The sequence below is a fragment of the Catharus ustulatus genome, chromosome 10 (assembly GCF_009819885.2).
Source record: "Catharus ustulatus isolate bCatUst1 chromosome 10, bCatUst1.pri.v2, whole genome shotgun sequence".
Lineage (NCBI taxonomy): Eukaryota > Metazoa > Chordata > Aves > Passeriformes > Turdidae > Catharus > Catharus ustulatus.
The window spans coordinates 16,867,892-16,895,623 of record NC_046230.1 but is presented as its reverse complement, the minus strand read 5'-3'; the positions used below and the strand labels follow the sequence as shown (position 1 = coordinate 16,895,623).

Here is a 27,732-nt window from a genome sequence, read left to right as displayed (position 1 = left end):
CACAGAAAGCTCCAGCAGGGAGTGAGAACTTCAGCTCTTACACTGAGCAGCATTTCTACTGCCATGTGTGCTTTGGGGCAAGGAAGAGCCAACACCATCTGACTTGGAAGAGGGAACGTACTTGGCTCAAACACATTGTCCATCCCCATCCCAGCATGTAAACCCTCACTCTCATTTCTGGCTCATACTGCCTGCAAGGTCCAGCTTGTCTTCCCTCTTGCATTTGAAACCAGTTGACAAGCACCACTTCAGTCTACAGCATCCCTCAGGCTCTGCCCTGAGCATGTTTTTGTGTCCCTCACCCCTGTGTTTAGCTGTGTTACCCGGTTACCTTCATGGCAGTTCAAGGCTTCTCTCAGTGCCCTACAGGCAGCTCTCTTTGCCTCCAGGATACTTCCAGGCTGGCCTGGGCTGTAAATTGCAGTCTCCACAGTCAGTTGCAAGGCCCCATCCAGCACACACTGCATTCTTCTCAGCGCGCTCACTGCCTGGTCCAGCTGCTCCTGGGAGTCAGGACGGATCATCACAAGCACCAGCACGTCTGGCAGGCAGGGGAGGAGGTTCCTCACATCCCGGACAGCCTCCTCCAGGTGATCCCACTGCATGAGCCTTTTCAACACACTGGCTTGCCACAGCATGAAAATCAGATGTGGAGGAACCAGGTCCTCCTCTTCCTTTCCCTCATCATCTGCCTGCTGTGGTCTGTGTTTGATGTCCCCTGTGCCACACAGGTCCTGGGTAAAATCCACCAGCAATGAGGGAGCTCTTGACTCTGCATGGTCCACTTCCATCACACCCACCCGTCCATTCCTGCTCCCCAGCATGTCCAGTAGGTTGAGGAAATCCCAGGTAGTTCTGTCCACGAAGGAGGTCGTCTCCTTTGATGCCATAGCTTCCTCTCACACGTCAGTTTACTGTGCTGCTGGGGAAACAAGTGGAAATAGCAAAGGCAATTGCACAGCACAGGCAACATCTGCTGCTCTGAGCAGCCAACACTGGGTTGGGTGGGACCAAATGAATGCAAAAATACGTTTTGATACAAAGATTCACAAATTGCAGCCATGTGCTCTTTGGGATTGGACCTCCCAAAAAAAAGTCTTTGTACCCTTGGTAGTCTGGTACAATAGAAAGAGATGAAGGAAGAGAGAAGAGATGATTACCTATTTTTCGGCATCTCGTATCAAACTCAAAAGGACTTAGTGCCTTCTTATCAGCAAAACCCAACTACATGAAGTGACCACAGGCTTACAAATCTGTTACAGTCCACTTTGCTCACTACATTTCCTCCTCCTTCCTCTGCAATACCTGAAGCTGGAAATCCCATCCACCCTTCCTTGAATCCAATGTGTCCAACCTGTTGGTAGTTATGAAGACTAAAAGCCCTACCTGATGTGGTCCAGTATCCCATAAGCTGCCACTTCTCTCCACACATTAAAAAAATGCATTTTGCATGGCAAAGGCTCTCCTGCTGTGCAGTAGCAGCAGGCTTAGATCTTTTAAGTCCAGCAGAAAAATTTTTATACCGGAGCTGAGTAGTTGCGTCAAATTTTCAAATTCCAGTTCAAAGTAAAGTTTTGATTTACCCAACAATGTATTCTGCACATACAACTACTCCACTTTTTTCAAGAAGGAAGAGGATTAGCTGTGGAATACCAGTCCACTGCAGGAGAAGACGTGCAAAGCCTCAAAGGGCTCCCTGACACACACTGGGAGCAGGGCCAGACAGGGAGAAGGAAGCCCTCATGCCCTGGGAAGGGGTGACTGCACAGGAGTGGGCTTGAGGTGTAATTGACCCAACAGACTTACCTGCCTGACCAACTAGGGATGCACTGAAAATGATGGAACTACTTTGTGTACATGGAACTGCCCTCACAGGGTATCCACAGCTCATTTGGGGACTGTGACATCAGCAGCAACCATGACAACCTGTACCTGCCTCAAACTTCCCTTTAAACTACCCAGTATTTTGGGGGGATTTTCAGACATAAGAAACTCTGAGCCTTGCACTTCAAGACTGTAAATTAGTTTTTCACCACCTTGTTCTTCAGCAAATGTAAAAGAACTACGTAAGTGCTGTGAAGATGCTCACTGCCCTACATGACGAGCCAGGATAAGCCTGGCCAAGAAAACAGCGTTAACACTTGGGCACCACAGAGCTGTGCAATGAAAATGTGTTTAAATAACTTACACAGAGCAGACACTAAGGGTACACATGCTGCCCAGGTACATGGGCTCATTATCTGGGATTCTAACAGAACTACTACTGTGAGATGTGAGAGAGGCTTTGCACCTGCCAGGATTTAGTGTCTCTGTGCTGTCAACACTGATACACTACTGAGAAAGAGGTCTCTCAAAATTGGTGGAGGCAATAAAACCAGAAATATACAAAAGTTAAACAGAGTCTCCATTTTATTTCCAATAAAAATTTAGATCCTAGATGGATACAGCATCTGTAAAACAGAAAACCAGACAGAAGCACGTTAGAAATCCTGTATTCAAACACGAGTTTTGCAGTTACAATCTAGAACATGAATCTCTTCTGCTATAAATGCAATCCCCCGTTTATACACAAGAGGCATGAGAATGGAAAAGCCCAACAGCTGGTTCAGTGACTTGCAGAAGAGCACTTTGCTGGTGGCACAGACCGGGTGGCAGCCAGCCCTTCTGTGTGCCAACAAGAGCTCCCATGGCTCTGGATTTCAGGAATTACCTGTGCTGTTCCTACTGTGCTTTTTTTAAGACACAGGAGAAAGACAGAAAGAAAGGACTGCAGCCCTCTTGAACTCCTTTTGACAACACCACTAAGGAAATATTACATCACAACTCTGGGTGAAGGAGCTAAAGGGACAGTCCCACTGAAGCACTGTGGCTAAAACACCAACTTGTGGAAGCAGATGGGAATGGCCATGACAGGACAGCACCACCCCCAGTTAAAGAAAAATGAAACAGGTTGAGGAGTAGAAGGATGCAAAAATACACAGAAGAGATTGGTGGAAAATAAATCAAGGCAGCTTTAGAAAGCAGCCGAGTCCTGGAACTTGAGGAGCCTTTCCAGACTGAGCAAGCATGCAAACCGTGGACAATGAGACAAATCCCTCAGCAAAGCCTCACTGCAGTCACTGAGCCATGCTGAACACCCAACAGCAACAGAACAAAACCACAGTTCAAATGTTCCCTCATACTATGTGGAATTAAAGTCACCCCAAAAACTGCCAATAAATATCTTGTTGCTAAAACACCCCCACTTACCACCCTGATTCTGTGTCCAATGGCCTTGGCAGGAAGGTTGGAGCGGAACTTGGCACGAACCATGCCACTGTTCCCATGGGCGCGGGTCACCTTCCCCCAGATCACGCGTGTCCTGTTGGGTTTGCCTCCGGGGGTTACCGTGTTGCTGGGGGAAAGGAGGCAAACAACAGATGAGCAGGGCAGTCACACTGTGGTCCCTCTAAGGCACCTCAATAATTAGCTCTGTATAGACCAATATCAATTTTTATTTACTTGTGAATTTCTCCAGGCTTCAGATTTTCACTGTACCTTTCAAAGGGGTATCTACAGCTTGTAATTTATCAGAAGTTCCACCAACAACTACTAACAGCTTACTAAGCTCAGAAATTTGGAAAACACTTTTGCTGATATGATTAAACTGAAAAAAAATCAACAACATGAAATTCCAACACCTTATTTCTCCAGACACAGTAAAGGCAGGAGAATAGGCCATTGGGACAGATGGCAGAAATTGCCTTAAATGAAGAGCCATGTGCCATATTGGGAATGATGGTGGTCAAGTTATCAGTCTGATGAATTTTATTCAAGGCAATTCTGAACTCTTAACAACAGCACTCAAGGAAAAAGAAGGAAGTGGAAATAATAAGCAGCTGCTCCCAAGGTGTCTAGTCTACCAAAGGCAGCAGAAGTGACACAGTGCTCAGACATGGGCACACCAAAGTCAGAATACAAATTCATTCAGACTTCACAAAATCACTTTACTGATTAAGTAACTCAACAGTTCACAGCTTTTAACACAAATTCACCCACAATTTACTCCATCAACTCACCTTCAATTTTGTCAATCTTAGGCAAAACTTGTTTCTCATCCCACATGGTCTCTAAGATACCATGTAATATCATTATCTCCTAGCATTTGCAAAAGCTGATACAGGAATTGGCTCATTCAGCACAAGAACAAAACATTACTTACTTTTTAGCTTTGTACACATAGGCACACCTCTTGCCCAGGTAGAAATCTGTCTCCTGACGGGCATAGACACCTTCAATTTTCAGAAGGGCCGTGTGCTCCCGCTGGTTTCGGAGGCCACGTTTGTAGCCAGCAAAAATGGCCTTGCACCACAGCCTAAAGACATGGAAAACATCTGCAAATTACAATTCACTCCAGAGTAAAAAAAGTAAAAACAAATCACATGCTGCTTCAGCAAAAACTAATTCCATACCAGTAGAAATTAGCAGAGGAAATATCTGACTTCCATAAATCACTACAAATACTTATGTTCAATGAACAGAAAAGCTGAGTATGTGGAGTATGAAGTATTTTTGAGAACACTGCATTTGCTTGTCAAATGTTTGTATGCTTGTCAAACTCCTCACACTACAGTACAGGCTTCATATTAAGTTTGAATTGCTTCAGCTTTAGCAGATATTGTTTCCAAAAGTCTAACACTCATGAGTAAACACTGCTTTATTTCTACACACCACAGGAAGCCTCTTGTGTTGCAGTTACTGCTACAGAAGGTATGAACTGCCCCTGATTTGTAACCTCAGAGGAGTTACCAGCCAGAGTAACAGCCTGACATCCACTGGACACAGACATTACACAAACTCCCCAGCAGTTCTTCAGGACAAAGTCCTGTCTGCACTGCCCGTTAAAGTTATTATAAGACTTGTCCCACACACCGAATAGACAGCACATCTGGCACAAGGGCACGCAGCACCTGCCCAGGATCAAACTGAGAGACATCCAGTTCTACCTGCCACACGTGTAGCAGGACATAAACTCCAGAGATAAACAGACATAAAGCTGTGATTCACAGAATCATGGAATGGTTTGGGTTGGAAGGGACATTAAAGACCATTCAATTCTGACTCCACTGCGTGGGAAGGGACATAGCACACTAGATCAGGTTGCTCAGAGCCCCATCCAGCTCGGCCTTGAACACTTCCAGGGATGGGGCAGCCACAGCTTCTCCAGGCAGCCCTAGAGTATTCAGATTTAATCCCTCCACTTACAAACTCAATCCCTACATCTGTAAGAAAATTCGGCGGCACAACAAGAAATTTATCCATGGGAAAAATATGTTACTTCCTTTACTCAACGAAACACTATATGTCAAAGTTCCATTGTACACTGGAAAATCACAAATACTGTGCTAACAAATGCATAAATTTTACATTGATATTTATTGACAGGACAGGGAGAACGTGGCACATCGCAACAGCAACTACAACCAGCTCCAGACTACAGAACAGGGACACACAACTGCGGGCGTTCTACAAGGCCCAGCAGGACACTGGGCAAAGGAACACTGCTCATTACCTACTGCTCCAACACTCTCAGAAATGTTTCGACAGCTTTACAGCACCCAGCCGAGAGCCACCTCGGACAGTCACTCACCTCCCAGCCATGGTATCCTCCCGCAGACCTGGTCCCGGCAGGCCTGGAAACGACACACAGCCATGAACCTCGGGCCAGCATCTCCGCCCGGCCCGGCAAGGGGGGACCTACCCGGGAGGGACCCAGAGCTCCGGGACCCTCCGTTCCCCCACCGCGCAGCCGCCTCAACCCCGCTCCAGCTGAAGGCCCCAGTCCGCAACTGGGACCATCCGCCGCGCATCGGCGCCATCCCGCCTTGTTCCCGCCCCAGACCGGACCATCCGCCGCGCCCCGGGTGCCCCGCGGCCGCCGGCGGCCCCATAGCGGGCGCACCATCCCCTGACCCCGCTCCCGGCCCGCGGCCCCGCTCCGCCTCACCCCCAGCGCCACAAGATGGCGGCGAAAGAGACCCGGGTCGCGCTGCCTGCCGGGAAACGCGCCTCCAGGACCCGAGCGGGTGTCTAAGCGCTGCCTGAGTGAGCAGCACCGAATTGACGCGGGCGGTCCAGCGGCCCCGCGCCTCGTGTCCCGTGCCCCGTGTCCTGTGTCCCCCCGGAGCGATCCCCGCAAGAGCGATCCCGGGAGGGGCGGCCCCAGCCCTGCTGCGCAGGCACCCTCCTGGCAGCCCCGCGAGGCCCCCGAGCGTGGTGGTTGCCACGGAGACGGGCGGCGCATCCCGGTGAGGGCGGGGAGCGGCCGGGACCGGGACGGGGATCGGGAGCGGGGGAAAATGAGGGCGCATCCCGGTGAGAGGTTGAGGGGAGCCCGAGCCGGTCTGTGCAGGGAGAATGAAAGCGGGCCTTGGCGCTGAAACGAGCCGAAGAGCCCGAAGAGAGGCAGCGCGGAGGGAGAGAGCAGCCCTTGGTGCTCGGGGTGGACTCCGGGCCCTGCCCCTCGTCCCTCGGTTCTCACCCTGAGTCAGTGAATCATCTCGACATTTATTTTACTTCTGGTATCGCCTTGGAGGCAAAAAAGATACTTCGACACTGAAATCCCTGTAACCAAGTCTCACATTCCTTTATTTTCCTAAATAAGATCTGGAAACATATACTTACCCAGTTGCTTGTGTCAGGGTTATTCACTCCCGATTTCTGTCACTTCCCTCACACTGCCAGAAATTCAGGTGTATTTTCAGAGCGCTTGAAGCGATTTAGGGAAAGGAAGGTGAGGAGAAGGGAAACCTTGAGGAACCTTGATGGTTTTCCCATTCCCTTTCTTCTCTTCCCATCCCTTTCTTCCCCTGACCCTTCCTCCCTCCGTTCCTCCTCTTTCCTTTCCTTGCCTTTCCCGGCCACCCCCACTTTTTTTTTCCAAAATGAGCACCTTGCTCTCCTAATATTTCTAGAAAGAAGCAGAGCTGTGTAAGGTAAGGCCACACCTGTTTTGCTTTCCAATAGACCTTTCTTTGGTAAAAATGAAGTTACTTGTGATTTCTGGCTCAGCTGCTGCTCCTGTGGATATTGAGAATCTCTCCTTGCCAATCATTTGCAAACAGAGCTAAAGGAGATGTGACATTCTCAGCTATGTGTTTTCTCACTGGAATTCACTGGAGTCTCTTCACTTTACTACAAGGAATGCTGCACACAGTGCTGCTCTTGAATCCCTCTTCATTTATCAGGCAGCAGGGTGGGAGAAGTGTTCATCCAGGACTCTCACACAGCAGAGGGAGTTGCAATCCCCAAAGGAACAGGAGGCCAGACCTTTTATGCAGCTGCTTTAAAAATTATTACTTGATATGTTTTTCTTTCCCTTTAGATCAGCAGGGAAAGAATGTCCTCCAAAACTCATGGGGAAAGCTGAATCCTTTACATACTTATTAAAAAAAAATTATTAATAGAGTTTAATGAGGGAGTTCAGCAAACCCAGCAATGCAGGGTGATGCCAGGATGGTCTGAGGGGCACCGTGTTGACACTAAAATCCAAAGCAAGCAGCTCATATCTGTAGTGTTTCCTAATGCCCCAGACAGTGGTTTCCTTCTTAATTCCAATTCAACATAAGCCCAGACCCTACTGGTTTGGCACGTGGTTCTGCTGAGCAAGGATATGGATGCAAGAGAAGGTACTCAGGAGGAGCAAAGCAGCAAAGGGGTTTTAGAGAAACATTCCAGCTGCCAGCCTTCTTAAAGCATATTAATATCCTGAGTTAATTCTCTCCTGGTCAGAGGCTGCTGATGGAAAAGAAGAAAAGCTGTTGCATCTTGCTTTGTTTCCAATTAAGTCCCTTTTTCCTATGAGAGCTGCATGTGTTATTTCTTCTTCCAAAAATGCTTCTGTAATCATCTGTCACAGCTATCTCCCAACACATCTTTTTTCACCATATTTTTAGCATTATGACTCCACATGTTATAGATTATTCTTAGGTTGTTTAGACTCAAAATATGGATCATGGATTTCTGAAAAAGATAAAAATGAGTAAAACATTGAAAAATATTTTATTAGTGCCTGTTGACTGGAGACACTGCCTGACTTTCTTGATGTAAAAATACTGCATCTCCACTTCTATCATTGATTCCAAGGTTGAAAAGAAAAGCAATGGATTTAGTGTATTATGCAGATCATTTGCCATTTTTAAAATGCTATTATCAGAGTCCTATCTCAAGCTGTTACATTTTTAAAATAATTAAGGTAAAAGAAAAAAATCTCAGAAGCGAAGGGATTAAATCAGCTCCTTCCTCATTCTAGGTGACCATTGAACACCCTGCTCAGAGGAATCAGAGGTAAGAGGGTACAAACAGTACAAGTATAATGAATATATTGATAATGTTCAGAATCACTGCTTTGCTGTTATCTTTTCCTGCCATGATTTAAACAAGCTTCTTGAAATAAATCAGTGTGCCTCTGCCTCTACCTTGTCTGAAAGGCTGTTCTGTATTTTCATCCATTCAGGAGTTAGAAACCTTATCATAATTGCCTGGTTTAGGGGAAATTACTCTCCTTTGACCCAGGGCAGTATTATCCTTTAACTTCAATACCTCTGTCTCTCCCTGGTATCTGCCCTTCCTATGGATTTACTGAGAGTAATCCCAGTCATTGCCCTGTGCACACTTTCTAATCTTATCCCCAGGGAAAGCTGTGTCCTCTCCCAGCACATTTCAACACGTGTGGCATTAAACAACTTCCTGCAACAGACAGGAAGATCAGGAAATAAATGTGTGAAATCTGAGTTACTTTTGTTTGTTTTACCTATTCTGCACTAACAGACATCAAATAAACCTGCACTGAAAAATGGCATTTCTTTTCTGCCAGGTGAAACTAAATTAATGATCCAACTGTAAATTACATATTTTCTTCAACAAAAAACAACAAAAAAGGAGGAGGACAAATGATAATAGCTTCAGAGAGGTTATAACAAGAATGAATCTTTTTAAACACTTGCTTATGAAATATCACTGATTTCCACTGATGCAGAGAACATTTGCATCCAAACCTCTTTAATTTTCATAGAATATGGCCACGTCTTACGCTAACAGGGACTGCCTGATGTGTTTCCCTGGCATGCTTACAGGTTGGGCTGTAATATTTTGCAGGCTTTTGGATATGTTTATGCAAGGGTTTTACAGAGGGCACAAATGCAGTTGTAGGTAGAGCAGCCAAATTGAGATTTTGGTAGTGGCTATTGATACTTCCATTGCAATGACACTCAGGATCTCAGCCACCACAATCTGCAGTTGTGCTATGTGTTGTACAATAAATACCTGGTTTGTATGTACAGGCTTTGGAGGAATTGTCCAATGGCATATAAAAACATTAAAGTTTTTCCACTGTTGTGCAGGTGTTTTCTTAGGTATTTTTGGATTAATAGTGAATTTTCACTTTTCCTTAGATATGCTTTCACAATATTCCATCTGCAGACAAGGCAAAGGGGTGCCTGAGTGTATGACAGAGCAGTTTCATGTTTGAAGTGCAAGTTAAAATAAAATAATACAGAAAGTTACAGATTGTTTACTAGGTCCAGGTATTGATTCTCATTTGTGTTGCAGCATCTTAAGATGGTAACATTTCCTGCTGAGAGGGGACTGGGATTATAAAAGTGTGAAGGCTACACAGTAATATTAAGCAATGATTAGAGCATGAAGGTTTGCCATCTGAGACTTTATAGGATGTGGATTTATTATTTTCTTTAAAAAAGGTGTATTTCTTCTGTTGTTTCCCAAAGTGCACTATGAACCACTGCTACCCCCCTGAACTGAATAATGAGGCACCTCACCCAATTTGTGCCCTCTGTACCCATTCCCTTCCCAGCCTGTCTACCCAGATCTGCTGTAGGAGGGACCAGGACCTCTTTGTTTTGGGAAAGCTAAACATTCCCACTGTCCCTGAATGCAGCCATTAGCAGAACACAGCTCCTCTTATAAACAGTGTATGAAAAGTTATAAACAAAGCCAGGGAAGTATATGTAAGGCTGCAAATAAGGCTATTTCGGGTCTACCTTTAGTTTAAACTACTGTTACTGACATTACTAACACCACAGCATTTTTTCTGATTGGTATCTTTTATCTTTGTTCCTCCTAGCATGAACACAAAGACTAAACAAATGGAAAAAATCACTCATCTGGAAGCTCTGATGTTTAGTGCTGTGCTGGAGAACTGTGTGGATCAACTTGCAATTCTTGGATATATCATGCCAGTTCCACAGGAGGACAAGAATGTATGTGCCACTGCGTAAAAAGATGGGGGTTTTGGTTGCTTGGTTTTTTGTTGTTTTTTTATACTGCAGCATCACTGAGAAGCCTTGGTTATGAATTTGTGCAAAGCATCCTACTGATCCAAGATGAGGTTCCTGAGATTATAATTTTAAATCTCAGTAGTTAGACAACAAGCAAAGAAGTGGGGAAAAGAAAGAAAAACATGTATAGGTTCTTCTGTAGATACAGAGCTATTTTAAAAGTAGAAGCCTATAGGTTATTTCAAAGTACTTAAAACCAGGGTGATTCTATTCCTCTCTAAGTCCATGCCAAAGTTCCTTTTGTTCCCACCATGTATTAAGAAAGATGCACTTCAAAATATATTAGTAACTACCCTTCCTCAGTGATCATCAATGATTAATTATTAGTTGATTTCTAATAGACATCATAGCTATGATGGTTGAGCAGAGATATGGAAAACAGAAAATTTCTAATGCTCAGGCAGGGGTTTGTTGTTGTGGAAGAAGGTGGTGTGACATATCTGGTAGCTGTTAGACAGAAGAGTCAGGATGGGACCATCCTGAGGGGTAAATGGCTCTAAGTACTATGGTCTATAAGTGACACAGCAGGCTCTTTCCAGTTTTAGCAGGTTTGAAATCTTTTTAAGATGAACTGAAGAAAAAAGTTCCCGACCAGGATGGAAATAAAAACTAGGATCTGAGTTTTCACATCTAATGATGTTCACTCTGTCTAATGTACCAGTTAAGAATGCCAGAGGAAGTTAAATCATGTTTTTCTACGTGCTTCCTTGCCATATTACATTTTCGAAAAAGCCATGTCAAAGCCACAGCAGCAGCTGGAGTTACAGTGAATTTCACGGTGGGAACGATGCTGAGACTGTGCCATAGAGGGCACTGCTCCCCTGAAAGACTCTGGGAGCTGGCCTCAACTGCTCCCAGAGGATGCTTCTCCCTCTCTTATGTGCCACCAGCAGAAAGAACATATCTCTGGGAAGCAGCTGCCGTCTTCAAACACACAGACTCAGGCTGATAGACCTACTGAAGGTACATGTAAATTATAGGGAAAAGACCTTTGCTTTTCTCTTCAGTCACAGATACTCATTTTTACCAAGTCACTTCTTAGAACACAACTTTCTCACAGGTTATAAACCCTACTTATGCTCTTAAAGATGTGAAAACAAATAGAGGAGGAAACAATTTAGAAAAAAGAAAATGGCTTAGGGAAGCTATTTGCTAACTTTGGTGCTCTGTAATTTGCTACTCCTCCCTGTTTCTCAGTTTACATTTGGCTGTTTTCATTATATTTGTACAAGATCTATATTTGCAAAGTACCCTGGAGTTCTAGCAGGCAGACAAATCAATGGCATCTTCAAAGACTGACATCTAAATTTCAGTTGATGACATTTTTGAGAGGGTTAATCACAGTGTTGGCCAGCACCTCACTGATTTTCTGGATGGGATGCTCTTGCACATTGCTTCACACAGTGCATGCCCCAGAGGGAGGCAGCCTTTCTATTTGCTGAATTTTGGGCAACAGACAGGCACTTAGGAGACTACATAAATGGTAACATAAATGCAGTTTACAAACTTCTTGCTTTTGCATATTTATTTGTTGATTATTAGTGTGTAAGTCCCTCCCTAGTGTTTACTACCAACCAGACAACCCAGTTATTGCCTGTCTTGAATTTACTGGACATTAAAAAACATCTATCAGAACATTCATAAAATCTACATGATACTAAAGCAGTTTGTTTGCCAAAATTAGTTCTTTCTGAAGCACAGAACCAGCTATTTAAGCCTTTTTTTTTTTTTTTTTACTAATTAACAATGCAATTTTCATTGGTCTGTATATGCTTTGCATGGATTAATTTAATGTAAATTTAACAGTCAAAAAATTAAGCACATAGTCACTTTGCCTTCTTCTCTAGTCACTGATGAGTCAGGTACTGCCAGAATCTGATCCATCCCAATCCAGAGTCATCCAAAACACTCAGCATGAAGCAGTCCCTTGCTGTGCCCTCACAGACTGCAGCAGCACCTCAGAGCTCTGACAGAGCCTTGCTTGACTTGCCTGACAAGTAACTTTTGGAAGTACTCCTGGCATCCACAGCTGCTGCCCTGACCACTTGTTTTAACTCTGCCCTCTGCTCTGCTGGCACAAATGTGTGTGGTTGTGGAAGGATCTGGGCTGAGAACTGGAGCTGCTAAAAATAACTTCTTTTTTTTTTTTTTTTCTTTTTGCTGGAAAATGTTTCATCACAGTGAGTTCTCTGTCTGCTTCCCCAAGCAGCCGGGGTGGGGAGCAGGCAGCTGTGGACAGGGATGGGGCTGGCAGAGACTGTGTTAGCTGCAGTCAGCAGTGCTGTCAGCCACAGAAATGCGGGTAGGCAGGCAAGAAAATGTTCTCTTTTTATGTCCCATTGTGTACACCTGCATTTTATCTATAACATATAAAACAGAGAGTTTCCTAGAAGCAAGAGCTTAGCTGATTTTATGGTGTGCTTTTGCATTTTTGGGGGCTTTTCCTTTTCTAATGAAATTGTACTCAATCACAAGATACCTTTCCATGAAGGAGAGAGCTGCCAGTATTTAGAATTTTTTCTTTGAATTCATGTTACATTTCCTCTGCTGTTACTCTCAAAAAACCTGCTAAGCAGATAGCAGACAGAAAATCTATCACCTTTATTTCCACACAGCTCTAGTTATAACAATAATATTGTTGGGGAAGACTGTGGTGACAGGCAGTGGGAAATGTCTAAGATGGAGAGAAGGAGGAGGAGAAACAGGTTAACAGTCTTCCAGATTGTAAAAACTGCTGCAAAAATGGAGGGAATGACTTGCCTACAGAGAGCAGGACAACAAGCTGGGGGCTCAAATGCTGTTGAGTAGAAAAAACTTTCTTATGGTACAGATGTGTAGTCTCCACTGATGGAGGCCATTAAGAACATGTCTGATTAAGAAGAGTCTGAACCATCATCTCCTGGAATGGATGAAGTCACCTTTTTAGGCCTTTTCTAGTCATATATCACTTTAGGACTTTTGAACCCATAAACTTCAAATGAGCTACACTGTGTGCTCAAAATTAACCAACAGAAAAGTTTCTCATCTTCCACTCTTTGCAGAATGTAACATGCACTATCAGTGGCTCTTACTATAGCTGCATTTTATTGAAGGAATTTTCCTTCCTCTCACATAATATTGCAGAGGGTTTAGTTCTGCTGTACAATGTGCAAGCAAGCAGGTCTCTCTTATTCCCTTTCTGCCCTTCCCTTATTCTCTTATTTCCTTTATCCCCTTTTATTCCCATCCAGAAAATGAAAGCAATGATCCAGGAGGAGCTGGATATTAACTCCCCAGAGCTTATGTCAGCAAAGCAAGAGAGTGGGGAAACAGTTACCTCCACGGCCCTGAAAACCACCCAACACAAGCAGCAGCAGGGGAAAACGGAAGGTCAGAAAAGCACCCAGCATTCTTCCAAAAGCGCCAAGAAACGCACCACTCGGGCTGCAAAGAAGCTAAAAAAAATTTATGCTGACAGGTAAGTGAACCACCTGTGAGGGATCCTCAGAGCTGTAAAGTTCTGCAAAACTACAAAATTCCTCTCTCTCCCACTGCCAGAGTACATCAGTTTCTGTCTGGAGGGAGTTCCTCTAAGGACAGCTGTGGTATCCTTCACAGACCATTTAGTTCTGGCCTTTGCTTGCCTCTGGATGATACCTAACGACCAGCAGTTTATTTTGAATGGAGCTGTAAAACATTACCCCGTTGATAAATGTTGCCTGGGTAGAAATCATGCCAGGCACTGATCAGTGCTCATGTTCTAGTACCTGGAGAGAGGTTCCTTTAGCAGATCCCAGATCTGCAAAGGAAGATCTGAGCCTTATTTTTTAACTCAGTCATTCTGCAGGGCACACAGAGCTTCTGTGACATTTATAGGCATTACAAAAAATGAATATAAAGACTAAAGATTTTCTTTCTTTTTTAAAACAAACTTTATTCCTGCACCTAAACCAGTGCCTTGATTTGCAGAAATACCAGAAACCTTTGGTTTTAAAGGATTATGGACCTGAATGCTCAGTATGCATTTTTCTGCATCCTGGATTCTGTCATTTAATGTCATTTCAACAATGGGTTTAAGATTCTGACACAAATGGAAAATGCAGCTAAAGTGTAAATGCCACATGCATCATGACATTCAGTAAACTGCACAAACCCATGTATTGCATTGCCAGGTCTCATTTTCCAACATGCACCTGTCATCACCACTGCAGGCCAGCAGCCTTCTTAATGGCACCACATCTGACACAACATGGATATGTTTGTGCCTCTGCAATTTCCCAGAGCAGCATGCAGGACAGCATTTTAAAATTATAAACTTCAACCAACTCCTAATACTGAGTTCTCCAGATGTCCAATAAGCAGACACCATAGGAGAAGCACTCCTGGGTTTGATAGGACATAAGACTAGAAAAGGGACCTTTTATTTCCTTGTATTTTACTGTAAACAGTAATGGATAAAAAATGCCAGACATTGTACTACCAGCACCTGTAAAGTATTGTTGTGTTCCTTTTCTTCCTGGCAGGCAGTATGCAAGTGATGTAATTACAGTCACTATTAAAAATCTGGAGGAATTGGGAACATTTAGTAGCCTAACAGATGCTAATGAGAGAGAGAGGGCAAAAAAGAACAAGTTTTGTGACATCCTCATCAGGTCAGTGTTGTATATAGTTCTTCCCTGTTTAAATGCTGAAAGTAATTGCCACTCAGTACATGCTGAAAAAGAAATAAAACCCAATAGAAAAAAACCCAGAATTGCTACTTTTTAAAACTTGAATTATTCAGTTTGCTTTGTAATTTTTCCCCCTTGGAAAGAAACAGTGGATGGGTCTGACACTGATCTGAGCTAGGAATTGCCTGAGCAATTAGTGCAAATGCCTAATTTCAATTAAAACATAATGTGATGCAGGAGCTCCTTGATCTTTAACTCCTGTCTCCAGTGAAAGCCAGAGCAGCAGAGAATCTGTTCAAATCAGGGCCAGCAACATATGGCCTTTAGGTTGTCTGATGCCCAGGAGAATCTGCTCTGACCCATATGCTAATAGGCTCCCTTTTCCCAGCAGCAATGAGGGGATAGCACAGATGGTGACAAGTGTCTTATTTAAGGCTAATCCACCAGCCACTGTGCTGTGATTCTCTTCTGTCCCAAATCTTTCAGGCTACACATTTGTTATCATCTCAGCTCAAAGCAGTGATGTCTTAGCTCAAGCTTTTGAGCTCTAGAAGTTGGGTGTTTTTTTAGCAAAACTCTGGTTCAATCCCAAGACTGTCAGAGAATTGCAGTCATCAGAGAAATATTTGACCACTTTAAAACTGCCTCAGTGCAGCAGCTCAGGCCCATCATTGAGGGTGCACAGCAAAGCTGCTCTCAGTCCTGATTTGTTAGGAGTCCAAGCTACTGGAACAGCTCTTGTGGTGGCTCAGGGATCTGCCTCCAGGGCAAATCCACAGCTTCAGTGGAATGTGTGACTTCAAGCATGAAACCCAACTCTTCCACTGCCTAAAACCAAGGGATTTATTGTTTATCCATGGAAGGGACAGAAAGCAAGAATGAGATTAGCAATTGGCTGTGCAGTAACTAACCAATACTGAAAGTAAAAAAGAACAGACAAATTATTATGAGAAAGGACATAATCCTATTTATCCCCTTCTGTCAATCATATCTAGTCATGTTGTACTAGACATTCTTTTCACGGAATGAACTTGATCTGTCCTTCAAGATAATAAATACTTGCCTGATTTTGTGTAAATACACTGCTCTGGAAGCATCTGCAGTGAGATGATGGGACTCCTTATCAGGAGCTTTTGTTCATCAGTCACCCAGATAAGGACTCTGAAAATGAAGTGCACGTGTTATTGTAAAGTTGGAATAGGATACCAAGTTTCAGGGGCCAACTGCAGTATTTACTGGTTTTAAAACTAATCATAAATGCTTAGAAGCACTCTGAGTGAAATAAGTTAATACCTAGAATATTTACTGCATCTGTTTTGTTTTAGACAGATGAACACTTCTCCAGCTTTTGGTCTTCACTCAGATCCCTTCATGGATCTCAGAACCTGGGGCAGTATTCTTTGGAAGATTTTAGGTCTGATATGAAAGAAACAACATTTTCATACACATAATAACACAATTTGATGCTCTCTTCTGCTCAGGCTTGTTTCTGCACAGAATCATGGGCATTTTTACCAAAAGGTAAAATTGTGACTCAGTGACAGGTGTCTTCCCTCTCCATTATAGTAATTATAGATCATCCTCAAATCCATCCCAGGCTTTCAATAAGAGCATCCCCTGTTTTTTTGGCTTGTTCTCCCTTTTGTTCCCATCTGCCTTGCTCAGTCTGTGCACCTTTTCTTTCAGGATTTACTGACCAAATAAGTAGTTTGGTGAGAAGTCTCTGTTTATCTGATCACAATGTATCAGGAGACAAGAAGTTCCCCTTCTAGGTAAACAGCTCTTGTCTTTTTTAATATATTCAAGTGATTGTGTTTTCCCACTTCAGGGAGGAAAAAGGAAAGAAGGAGATAAAGGCACTCCAGAAACAGCTGCAAGATGTCAAGAAACAAACTGATAAAGACCTTAAGGTGAGAGCACTTAGCACTGGGCGTCTTGCCAGGGGGAAGCCTGTTAGGAAGCTGGCCTCTGCTGCCCAGGAATTAGCACTCGGAGAGGCCATGGCCATACACAATGAGCCACCACTCATGCAGAGGTAGAATAATTACAATAAAGATTTGTATTTGGAATAACCCCTCTAATGACTTCAAGAGCAGTGTCTGATCTGTCAAATAGGAGCTCAAAATGATCATAATCATGAGAGACTGTGATCAAATTAGAATATCCCAAAAACTCTGCTGGGACTGACAAAGCACAGATACCTGCAATCAGTAAGAAAGGTTATCTGCAGATAACACTATCTAAGCTTCTGTCATACTCTGTCATGGCAGATCATTTGGCACAGAAGGAGGTGTGCCAAAGGGAGTGAGAAAGATGGACACCTGACCCTATGGGGGAAGGCTGTTTTTCTACCTACATTTTCCTCTGGGGAAAGTGTCATTCTATTGAGATATTTTTCTAGGCTTTCAGACATCAGAAAATCCCAAACATGCCTACACAAGGACAGATCAATGTTATTGCACATATGCTGTCAACTTAATCTTTCTGAAAAGCTTCAGCCCTTCTGTCTGCATCATGCAAAGGGTGTGTGCATGCACAGTAAATATGGGGCATTCTGGAAATGTCAGACTTGCTACACAAGTGCAGATCAATTGAATGGCTTATCACTGGTCACTTTGATGCTCACCAGACCACTCAGACTTGATGCTCATTCAACATGGAAATGTAGCCTGGACCTGCTGAGGTAGGAGATGTGTGATAGCAAACAAGTAGAAGGCAAGCTGAGGCAGAGCCGTACAGGGGCTGGGGGAAGGAACAAGAATCTGATACCTGGTTCAGTAGTGAGCAAGAGGACAGCAAAGGCTTCTGAAGAAAGAATTTGGTGTCATTGAGTTTTGTCTTTGGACAAAAGTGTGGACAGTAATCAAGCCAGTATATAGTTGACTACACAGAGAAATTTTAAGTCCCAGACATGGTGGTGAAATTTGGTTTGTAGAACACAAAGGTTTTGTGTTGGCAGCCTGGATGCCTATGCAGTGGAGAGTTTAATTGTAAATATGGGACAGTTGTAAAAACATGAGGGACCTATTTGCTTCTCACACTGTCCCTTCTCAGACTCTGATGGCTACTGGGAAGTTTCTGCTCTCCCACTCCCCAGGCTGGTGAATGTGTTGAGGTATTTCTCTGTGTAGTGTTCTTCAAACCTCACCATGTCTATGCACACAATATACTTACCCAATCCTGGTACCTTCCCGGGGCTGTAATTATCCTGTCTTGCACCAGCAGCAATGTTAAAGCACTCTGCAGTCAGGCTCACTTCTCTGTGTCCTGCCCTGCACCTCTCCTGCCTCCTGCAGTCATAAAAATGTGTGTAGCTCCCATCCTGAGAGGGGGTTCTTCTTTTTGTCCTTTCAATGCTAATTCAGTTATTGAGTTTTGCCTCATCAAGTGGGATTTGCACTCATCTGGGATTTTTTTTTTAATATTTCAAGCTTAAAAGTCCTTTTCTGAGCTTCCATATAGTTTCAGCTTTGATAACAAATCAAAGAAAAGACTACTTTAAAGTACTGCTTTCCTCCTGTGCCAAAAAGAATGGTGTCTCACTGTGTCTCCCAAGGGAGAATAATTTCTATTTGCTTCATATGGGATTTTCCCATAGGCAATTTTACAGACACTTGCATGATTTGTCACCTTGCCAACTAATTAAAAATAAAAATACAGCTTCGCTGACTGTGGAGTACTTTGAACAACAATTATAATGCACAGACCTGTAGACAAAAGCCTACATGTTTGAGAAAACAAAAGCGAGCAAATCTAATCCTGGAACCAGAAAAACACGGCCTTTGTCTCACTCATGTTGCTGTGAATTTGTATTTTCAACCTTTCTACCTCTTAATAAGATGCTAATTAATAGTGTATTAGCCTACTCAGCTCATTTTTCTTTCCAATGGAACACAAATCAAATGCTAAATGTTCTTCTTTATTTTGTTTTCTCCTGGAAAGCACTGATGTCTCTAAAGGAGCTGAAATGGTGCATCTGGTTTTGCTCTTACCTCTCTGTGCAGGAGCAGTACTGGTAGCTCAGGTTTGGCTGCAGGGGGTCTGTTTGCTGCTGCAGTGTTCATTTTCTAGTTTCTGTAAAAATACTCACTTTCTCTGGTTTCCTGGGCAAGTAAAAGCAGTCTGTGCAGGTTTTGAAACAGATTAATGTCATAGAGGATTATACGGCTTAACATAAATTTAGGAATGTAAAATTTAGCATTCCTGCATTGCTCTTCACCTGAATACTTTTTATGTCCTATAGGTTTTGTGGTGTACTCATGTCATACATGTGTGCAAGTAGTGGTCTCATTTTATTACAAGCAGTAATATTACAGCTACCAAACAGAAATCCAAATCGTGGCACCACAGTACCAGTGAAAACGTCTGTAACTTTAATTCTTTGTCAGTTGACATAACACACCCAGATCCACTGTATCAGTGCATCACTCAGTCACAGTTTTAGTAGTAAGATCAAAACCCATTGTGTTTTTTCCCTTTTCCTCTCCCAGGAGGACAAAAACTTCAATGGAGTGTTCTGTGGAATGTTTTAAACACATATACACATGCACTGGTGCATGTTTCTACTGGAGATATGCACAGGATGATTACAGTAGAAGGCACAAGGTTTGTGATGGTCCTGAGCTTCACTGCTGGCACAGCCCCAAGGAGCACTGCAGGACTTGGTGCACTAGGATCCAAACCTGGCTCCAGAGGGGCAGGATTTTCCACAGGAGTGCTGCTGCCAACAGGTCTGCTCCCTCTGCCAGCAAACTGCCCCTCCTGGCTCTCTCCCACAGCTGCTGCCATCGGCGCTGAGCTGGCCAAGGGCTGCAGAAGCTGTTCTGTCCTTACCAGGTGACAGCCAGCCTTGCTGTCCCTTGGGCACAGACATTCCTTGAGGGTGTTCTGGAGCTGGGACAGTGATGCAGGCAAAGCCTTACTGAAGTGCCTGCAGTGTTGCCTGTTGAGGTTTCAGGGGAGCGAGCCCAGGCTGCAGCAGGTGTGTGGATCCAAGCACATCTCCGGGCCCTGCAAGCTGAGATGCTGCAGCTGCCAGAAGAGCCTTGAGCTCTGAGCACTCAGTGTGGGAGCAAGGCAGAGCAGGGCCCCCTGTCAGCACAGAGCACAGCACTCCTTCCCCTGCCAAATGGGCAGCATTGGACTGCTGGAGAATTCCTCAGACTGTTTACTCCTCTGGGCTATTTTTGTAACCAGCTGTATTTTATGACTGTAAACACTAATTGCTGTGGAAGAGCTGGGAGATCTTGGTGGCACTTACAAGAGAGATAAATCAAAGTAAATGAAAACATAGGAGTGTGGCTAAGGTCTCCAGCTAAGTGCAGCTGCTTCTGCAGCCAAACAGCATCTGTGGGGAAGACTCCTGTGGCACCAGGTGACAGCAGACAGTCCCCTGAGCTGATGTCTGTGAGCTGAGAGATCAGAGAAAATCAGCTTGTTTACCTGCTTGTGAAGCAGACTGGCTCCTGACAACTATTTCCTGGGTTTTGATCTTGGTCTCTGCCAGTTTTCTGATAGTTTTGGACATGAGGGATGATTTGGTTTGGCCGATTCAACGCTGAGGTCATCCCAAATAAGCAGCCCAGAGATTTACTGCATCAGCTATGAAAGTGTTCCATGTCCTGGCGTGGACTTTGCTATGATAAACCAGAATGAATAAATATTAACTCATTTCCCCAGTTACTGTCCCTGAAGTTCAGGGAACAGCACACTCTGCAGATGGTACCCACAGTTTGTGGGCATTTACTGCTGCATTTACTACCCTCAGCCAAATGCCAAACGCGCCCCAGCTCTGCAGCACCAGGTCCTGCAGCAGGAGCTGCCCTCATGCCTGCAGCTGGCTTTCCCTGGCCAGGCAGATGCTGCTGTAAACCACCAGTGGGTTTTGCATTTCACTTCCTGTCTGCTTTGGATTGTGTAACCAAGCCCCCAGACTCCCCACCTCTAACCAGGATGTTTTACAACACCGCAGACCAAATCCAAACCACAGACATGCCATTCAATAGAGCAAACAGCAGAGCACATGGGCCCCCATCCCGGCTGAGGCCTGGGGCACAAGAATCAAAAGCACTTTTTTTCTTTACTAAAATGTGAAATAAAAAAGAAAATAACCTGGTGAGAAATTCATGCTCTTTCCCAGCTCTCTGAGTATTTTGTAACCTAGGCTGAACCTTTATTTTCTGGACAGTTTGCAGAGCTTTAGAAGATAGCAGTAATACACTGACATCAGCAGTGCTTGACTTTCCTGAGCCTCAGCGCCACAAAAAGTTGTGGGTTGGGTTTTTTTTTAGTTAGCATCTCCTCACTGTCTTTGCTGAGACACAATTTCACTATGACCCAGGAAGACAATCTCAAAATAGAGTGGTACACTCACATTCCCTGTCTACTCACAGGAACAAAACTCCTCCCAATGGCCACCAAAATTACCTGCCAGGGAAAATAAAGGCCATGACCAGGAACCTTAATAAGGCACAAACAGCTCATGTCTGTAGCTGTCTGCAGTCATATGATGATATGGCCATAAAAATAATATTTTGTGTTTGAAACCTTCAAAAACATGTGAATACCTTTGAACCCACAAAATAGCATTAGCCAATGACCCAGTTATCCTGAGCCTCATAAATGTACTCTACTGTTCCTATGCACGACAAGGGCTTCAGAAGGAAGGACTTTCCTTTTAACTGTTCCAAACTGTTCTTATAAGGAGACCTTTTCCAAATGAGTCATGCTGCAAGGGCTTTCAAACACAGCACTATTGAGCTGGCTTCTTGCTGTGGCATTTTTCCATGTTTACACAGCTCAGGAATGTGAGGTGCTTCAGAGACAAGATATGTGGGTTTCAAAAAATGCCAGCACTGTGGTATTTCATCTTCAGCTGTGGAAGTTTGCCTGATGAATATCAAACCAGGGAAGCAAAGAGAAAGGCTGTAATGGAGCAGTTGGGTGCATTCACATTGATCTTGCATAATTATACAGGAAGCTTTGATGACCTTTTTAACTCGATAAAAAAGTCTTCCTTTTACAGGCATTTGACCCAAGTTCCAACCTCAGGGTAATGAACCTTTATCTGTTATTCAAATAGATTAATTAAAAATGAGTAAACAAAACAGCAAACCCAAATCAAGCAAAAGCACTTTGATTCCTGAGCATGCTCCAAAAGCTGGATAAGCTACTCTGTATTCTGGCCTATGAGAGAACCCTAGGGAACAGAAAACTGATCTTTCCGCCCCAGGAAAGCTCATCTCCATTGCAAATCAAGGCATGTGGAGAGGCTGGGACCTCACAGCCAGCTTTTCCTTGACACTGATTCCTTGCCCTGGGTGTCTGTTTTCATAGTGAAGTGGGCACCATCTACCTGGTAAGATTTCAAGAAAGAACTGTTTGAAAATAGGAGCAAGACAGGATTAGGTTTGCACCTGTTCCTAAGGCTGTATTTATACAGTTGCTGCATAACTAGAAAAAAAAATTAAAATCTGAGGAATAGAGTATACTTTAGGATAACAAACTTTGACTTTTGTGGGGCTGAGACATTATCCTCCTCTTACAGATGCTCAATCACTGAGATGGTCTAATGCAAGGTGTTAGTAAAAGTAAAGCCTAACTTTAAGTGATTAAAATTCTTTGTTTTTTGTTTTTCGTTTTTTTTTTTTTTAATATTTATCCTAAGCATGAGTGAATCAATTTCTTGACCAGAGAGCAGGCCTGCCTTCTTGTCCCACTCTGTCCCTCACTCCACCCTCTCCAGAGACAATCACTCCTTGCTAATGGGTTTATTGGTGTCTATATGGGTCACAGATCAAACTAACCTTAGAAATGCTCCTTGAAATGGAGCAACATTCAGGGAAAGTGAAGCCTATAGCTTTGTCTCTTCTGACCTTATCAGGGGGTGGAAAGATTAAGAAATGGTGAGCTGACCTCAGTCTCCAGCTCTGCTTTTGTGCTGCTTTTGTCTCCACTAGAACCGAGATGAGGCCATTGATCGCCTCAAAGATAAGCTTGAAGAGAACACGGCCAAATGGAACACAGAGAGCTACTACATGAAGAGAAGCACAGATCTCCAGATCCACCTAACCCAGAGAAAGTGCAGCAATGCAGAGATGGCCCTGGAGAAGGAAATCCAGGTAAGCCCTTCCCCATGGCCCATACTGGAAGGCATCTCCATCTAGTAAGGGAAGAGCCCTCCCTTGCTCCCCAGATGCCCTCTCTGTTCTACATTATTATCACCAGCACAGCTGGTGTTTGAACTGGATCAGGAAACTCATCGGGGTTAGGCACCTTTATGTCTTCTATTGTTTCTGTGAATGATGCTGCAAACAGCCACAACAAGGATGGCATGACTTTAGGGGACAGGGAATGCTTAAAGTAATGCCATGGTCAGAAAACCAGACCCAGAAGTATATCCAAAGGGGTGGTTATAAAGGTATCAGCAACCTGAGCTCCTAGCAGTGCCCCCAGCAGATTATACAGATAGAGCTGCTTGTGTGGCCATAAGGTGAACTGGACTAGAAAACTGCTCTGGTTTTGCAAGCATCTTTTTTTGACTGATCAAGGTCTGATCTAATAGTCCCTTTTTCATGGATGGCCCTGGAGCAAGGACTGCCTTGGCTGATTTTATCACTGGAAAAAATGTCTGTGAACTACACAGAGCTCCAGCACTTTTACTCAGCTTTCAGCAGCAGTGTGCACACACATAGACACCAACATTGTCTCACATGTGTTCTGTCTGCTCTGATCACAGAATTTGAAGAGCAAAACTGATGAGGAGATTCAACTCCACATGGAGGCTGAAAATTTCCTCACACAACAATATCAGGTATGTGTGACTGTCAGCCCATGCTTAAAAAAGCAATCTATAAACACCATATCATTGATTAGTGCCTAAAGGAAAACAGTTATTGCTCCACCAAATGTACCAGGTTCATGACTGCTGCAGTTTGAATGATTACTTGTCCTCAACCCAGCTCTCCCAGGCTTGGAATTTACTACATGTAGATACATTTCTTTAAATTAAGGGTTCATGTAATGAATTACATTGTTTATTCAGGTGTTATGGATTTTTCCTCTCTCAGTTGTATTTGGAGTTTTATTTAGACCCTCCTTGGTAGTTGCTGGGTCTCCCAGCACCCCTGTGAAGAGCCCAAAGTAAGGGAAACAGCATCAGAGACCCAAGGGCTGTGTAGAGGAGAGGGACATTGAGGTTGGATCATTGCTAATCCACAACTATTGTACACATTTTCAGCAGCATGAATGTCCTTGTGGTGTTGATTCAGAGGTTCAGAGCATTCCTGTCATTAACAGTGAATAACTTTATAGTGACTAATGCTGCAAAGCCTCACATAAATGGTATGATTGGAAGAAAACCTGGACTATTGCAGGGTACCTGACGTCACTGCCAGTACAGAATTTAATAGGAGATAATAGGTTTTTAAAAATGTAATTTGAGTGCAAACCAGTGCTGTATCTAGTGAGCAATTGAACAGTGTGCTCTGCACCCCAGAGCTTTGGTCTGATCAATGCTCCCAGCGAGGGGGCTGCCCAAGTACATGCTGAGCCTGGCTGACCTCCAGCAGCCAGCCCAGCAGCAGCCTCTCCATGCCCAGACAGCAGCTGGTGGCTTTGCAGGGGCCGCAGACAGGAGGATGACCATGCCCTGCATCCCCCTTGTGTGTCCAGCTGTGATGCTGTAATGAGATTGATGCTTTTCCTCAGATTATTTTTCCATGGAAGCAATCACGGTGGTTGCTATGGAGAAGTCATTGGTGAATAGGAGGAAGTCATCTGGGTGACTGTTTCAGAAACACCTGCTCTGTTCATGAACACAAAGCCAAGTTCACAACCTGAAATAGCGTGAAGTGCTGTCCCTTGAGATCTTATTCTTGGTGTGCTGACCTTAATCCAGAAAGTGGGTAGGGAGTCAGGCAGAGGATAAAAGCTCTCCCACTGACAAATTGTGCTTTTTAACCCCTCCTCCTTCTGTATACACACAAAGAATGGCTTCTGGCTGTCACTTGCTTCATCAGGACTGGCTGCACAAAACTAGCCCTGCTGTAATTTATGAGTAGTCTTAGGGGTTTGATCCTTTCAAGACGAGAAGGAAGCACTGACCATGCATAATTTACAGGACTCTCACCACCATCCTGAAAGCAGGCCATGAAATAGTAGCAAACCTCTCACCTGTGCACTCTTTGCACCATGCTGAGCACCCCTCTCTCTCCATGCAGAAGGTGAAAGAGAAGCTGGAATACTGGATGGAGAAATATGAAAAGGACACTGCTGCAAAAGATGAAGAAATTGATGATCTAAAAGCATTAAAGGCAGACAACTTGGAAACGATGCAGAGATTTGCCAAAGAGGTAAGACATCAGCAGCATCTCAATATTCAGTCATGCAAAATTGCATTGGGCTTTTTCCTACACCACTCAGATAAGGAACCAGGACCACAGAAAAAATCAGTAATTTTGAGGAACAGGCTGTGATTATAGCACTTGTCTTGGGAAGACAACGGCTGAGATGTCACCTTCTATTTGCCACCTGTGACATCAAGGAGGGATGATGATGTTTCCCCTATAGCTATTTTCAAATACCAGCAAGTAATTGAGAGAGCTACTGACAGCCTTTGTGAGGGGCAGAGGTACTGTCCCATCCCATTAGTATGCCTCACTTTACTTTGCTGCATGAGTGTGAACAGATCTGCTGCTAGGAAGACCAGGGAAAGACAGGGTGAGAAAAGTCAGCTCATCCCTTCCTGCAGACACACATTCCCAGCTGCACAGAGCTCTGTTATCAGGGTCCTGATTCTGGATAGAACCATTCCTGCCCCACTGGGTTCTTGGTTAACTGCTGGGCTCTGATCACAGCAGAACAGCAGCACAGAATAGAGAGTGGCATCTAGAAAAATGTGTGGTTTAAAACCAGAAAGAATTTACTTGTAAACATTCCTTACCATCTGTAGGCTGGAGATGATGGGATGGAGTTGAATGTTTCCCTGCTTGTGGGCTCATTTTTCACTCTGTACACTGTCATCTCAGTGTCCCAAGTGTGTTTGTACATCATCTGCTGCTTAGCCTGTGTCCTCCCCACCACCAGCTGTTGCCTGGGAAGCCATCAGGCAGCCATTTCACAGACGGGATCGGGGGGTTAATTACACCCAGGCTGTGAGAGGTTTCACTTTGGCAGCAGCTCCAAGTGCCTGAGGACTGGCGGTGGTAATGAGCAACATTTGCCATCTGGATTTAGGAAAGATCAAATAGTGGAGATGGGGGAGGAAAGTCCCCACTCACACATTATCCCTGGAGCTCCCTGGTGCAGAGGGACACCACAAGCCATGGGCCTGAGCAGTCCTGGCAGGGCTGTGGGAAGTGTGTAGCAAGGATGAGACCTGTAAGCAGCAGAGGGAAAGAATCCTTGCACCAGGGTCCAGGTGAGCCGTGCCCTGGCAAACGGCTGGGCACACTTAGCCCTGAAAGCTGGCCTTGCAGTTTAGGGGATGTGTTTGTCATGGCTTTTGCCACCCCTGTGCTTTCTTGCAGTGCCTGCTATTCCAGACAACCATCATCATTGACCGGACAGACAAGGAGGCCAAGAGAAAACAAATAGAGCAGGAAGCCCTGGAGCAGAAGAGTGCCCTGAAGGTAAAGGGGAGCAAAGCTGAGGCAGTGCTGCTCCAGCAGCCCCTGGGAGTTAATAATCTGTGCCACAGGCTTCGTCTAGTAAGAAAAGAGTCCAAGAAAGCTGCCTGGTGTGTGGTGGCACAAACAAAGGACAAAACCTGTTCCTTTTGCTGGGCACACTCGGAGCCAGCAGCTGGCTGCAGGTTTGAGATGGGAAATGAAAGGGGAGCAGCCAGGTAGTGCTCCTGCTTGTCCCTTGCCACCAGCAACAGGTGCCTCAAGTCCAGCTGTGGATGCCTTTGGCACAACCAGGCTCAAAGGCTGCTGCATGGGCTGGGGGCTCCCTTCTGTGGCTGGAGAGCACAGGAAAGACTCTCCAGGCATTGAGCTGTACCAGGTACCCCAGCAAGTGATTTCCCCTCAGGCCTCTCTCTCTCTCACTTCCAGGTGCAGGCCTGGTGGAAAGGTACAATGGTGCGCAGATTCATTGGTCCCTACCAGGAGCTTGAGAAGTATTTGAAGGAACAGTTAGCAGAGAAAGAAGGACGCAAGGAAAAATCTGGAGCAAAGAGATAAGTAAAGAAATTGGCCACAGATGTGTTCCAGGACTGTTGCTGGCCACGGCACTGTGGTATGTCCGACAGGACAAAATAAACCATGTAACAGAGGTTGGGCAATTCTGGAGAACACAGTTCCTGCAGACACAGGTATGGTGAAGTTGCACTAAAGATCTTAAAGCTGCTCTTGTACAGCCTTTTTTCTCAGCACAGAGGGGATTTGTCTCAAAGCAGTGAGAGACACTTCATCTCCTGCAAAGTGCTTTATGGAAACACAACAGTGGGAGGTAATCCTGTTACCAGCCCAGTAACCACCAGCATGGGATGCTCTGCAGCCAGAATCTCCTCTGCCACCCCCAAAGCACCGGCCATGGCTCTGGGTCAGGCAGGGAGGCCGAGGCACCCCCAGATGGGCTCCCTCTGTGCTCTCCATGCCTCCACCACTGGCATCAGCTCAGCAGGGGAGAACATGAGCAGTTTGCAAGTGTAAACACAAGTGCAGTCAGAGCACGCAGGTTTCCATTCCCACAGTCCTGCACAGTGTCAGTGCACAGACAGAATAGCTCCATATACCCTCTGACCA

The 27,732-nt window shown here is 44.6% G+C and overlaps 2 protein-coding genes across 8 annotated transcripts; one reads left to right on the top strand and one right to left on the bottom strand.

Moving 5' to 3' along the window:
- Positions 1-2,391: 2,391 nt before the first annotated feature.
- Positions 2,392-6,051, bottom strand: RPL35A (ribosomal protein L35a). Its single transcript, XM_033069177.2, has 5 exons — positions 5,987-6,051; positions 5,630-5,672; positions 4,202-4,354; positions 3,250-3,394; positions 2,392-2,450 (listed from the first exon to the last, which is right to left on the bottom strand). The coding sequence occupies exons 2-5, from the start codon at positions 5,638-5,640 to the stop codon at positions 2,427-2,429; spliced, it is 333 nt and encodes a 110-aa protein (XP_032925068.1). The 5' UTR covers positions 5,641-5,672; positions 5,987-6,051; the 3' UTR covers positions 2,392-2,426.
- A 199-nt stretch (positions 6,052-6,250) lies between these two features.
- IQCG (IQ motif containing G) lies at positions 6,251-27,333 on the top strand. 7 transcript variants are annotated; one of them, XM_033068231.2, is made up of 11 exons: positions 6,251-6,287; positions 8,291-8,325; positions 10,121-10,256; positions 13,565-13,791; positions 14,837-14,965; positions 16,812-16,893; positions 22,942-23,103; positions 23,721-23,795; positions 25,204-25,335; positions 26,512-26,613; positions 27,040-27,333. In XM_033068231.2, the coding sequence occupies exons 3-11, from the start codon at positions 10,122-10,124 to the stop codon at positions 27,166-27,168; spliced, it is 1,173 nt and encodes a 390-aa protein (XP_032924122.1). In that variant the 5' UTR covers positions 6,251-6,287; positions 8,291-8,325; position 10,121; the 3' UTR covers positions 27,169-27,333. The 7 variants fall into 7 exon arrangements, with proteins under 7 accessions (XP_032924122.1, XP_032924129.1, XP_032924128.1 ...); XM_033068236.2 differs by lacking the exon at positions 6,251-6,287 and adding an exon at positions 6,301-6,481; XM_033068235.2 differs by lacking the exon at positions 6,251-6,287 and adding an exon at positions 6,301-6,525.
- Positions 27,334-27,732: the final 399 nt, after the last annotated feature.